General features: G+C 53.5%; 1 protein-coding gene across 1 annotated transcript in view; it reads left to right on the top strand.

The window, feature by feature from the left end:
* The window catches only part of LOC119428756 (histone deacetylase 4), a 47,940-nt gene that overhangs the window by 40,734 nt on the left and 6,677 nt on the right, over positions 1-529 (top strand). The window contains exons 16-17 of the mRNA XM_037696431.1: positions 80-187; positions 277-332. Coding sequence (XP_037552359.1) covers positions 80-187; positions 277-332 — 164 coding nt within the window. The remainder of the gene's footprint in view (positions 1-79; positions 188-276; positions 333-529) is intronic.

The following is a 529-nucleotide window of genomic DNA, read 5'->3' as shown; positions in this document are numbered from 1 at the left end:
CATAGCCTTCAGCTGTCATAACATTCGGCTGTCATAACATTCAGCTACCATAACCTTCGGCCTCTTCTGGCTGTTTCAGGTGGACAGTGACACCATTTGGAACGAGGTCCACTCCTCCGGCGCCGCTCGCCTGGCCGTGGGCTCGGTTGTGGAGCTGGTTTTTAAAGTAGCCACCGGAGAGCTGAGGGTAAGTTGTGTTAGCAAAATATTGCATAAACCACTGGTCTGTTGGATGGTCCTCGTACGGTAATCTGGGTCGTTTTCTGGGTTTTTTAGAACGGATTCGCTGTGGTCCGTCCTCCAGGTCATCACGCCGAGGAGAGCACCCCCATGTAAGTCCACAATCCGGGCCTCAGCACGGGCCTGGACCAGAACTTAACCTGTGAAGTCCTGCGAGCAGGAAGTGACATTCAGCTGCAGGAAGTGACATTCAGCTGCAGGAAGTGACAGTCAGCTGCAGGAAGTGACATTCAGCTGCAGGAAGTGACAGTCAGCTGCAGGAAGTGACAGTCAGCTGCAGGAAGTGACA

This window comes from Nematolebias whitei, chromosome 23 (assembly GCF_014905685.2).
Source record: "Nematolebias whitei isolate Nwh7 chromosome 23, NemWhi1, whole genome shotgun sequence".
NCBI lineage: Eukaryota > Metazoa > Chordata > Actinopteri > Cyprinodontiformes > Rivulidae > Nematolebias > Nematolebias whitei.
Note: the sequence above shows the minus strand (reverse complement) of the source record. Positions and strands in the feature narration are given on the sequence as shown.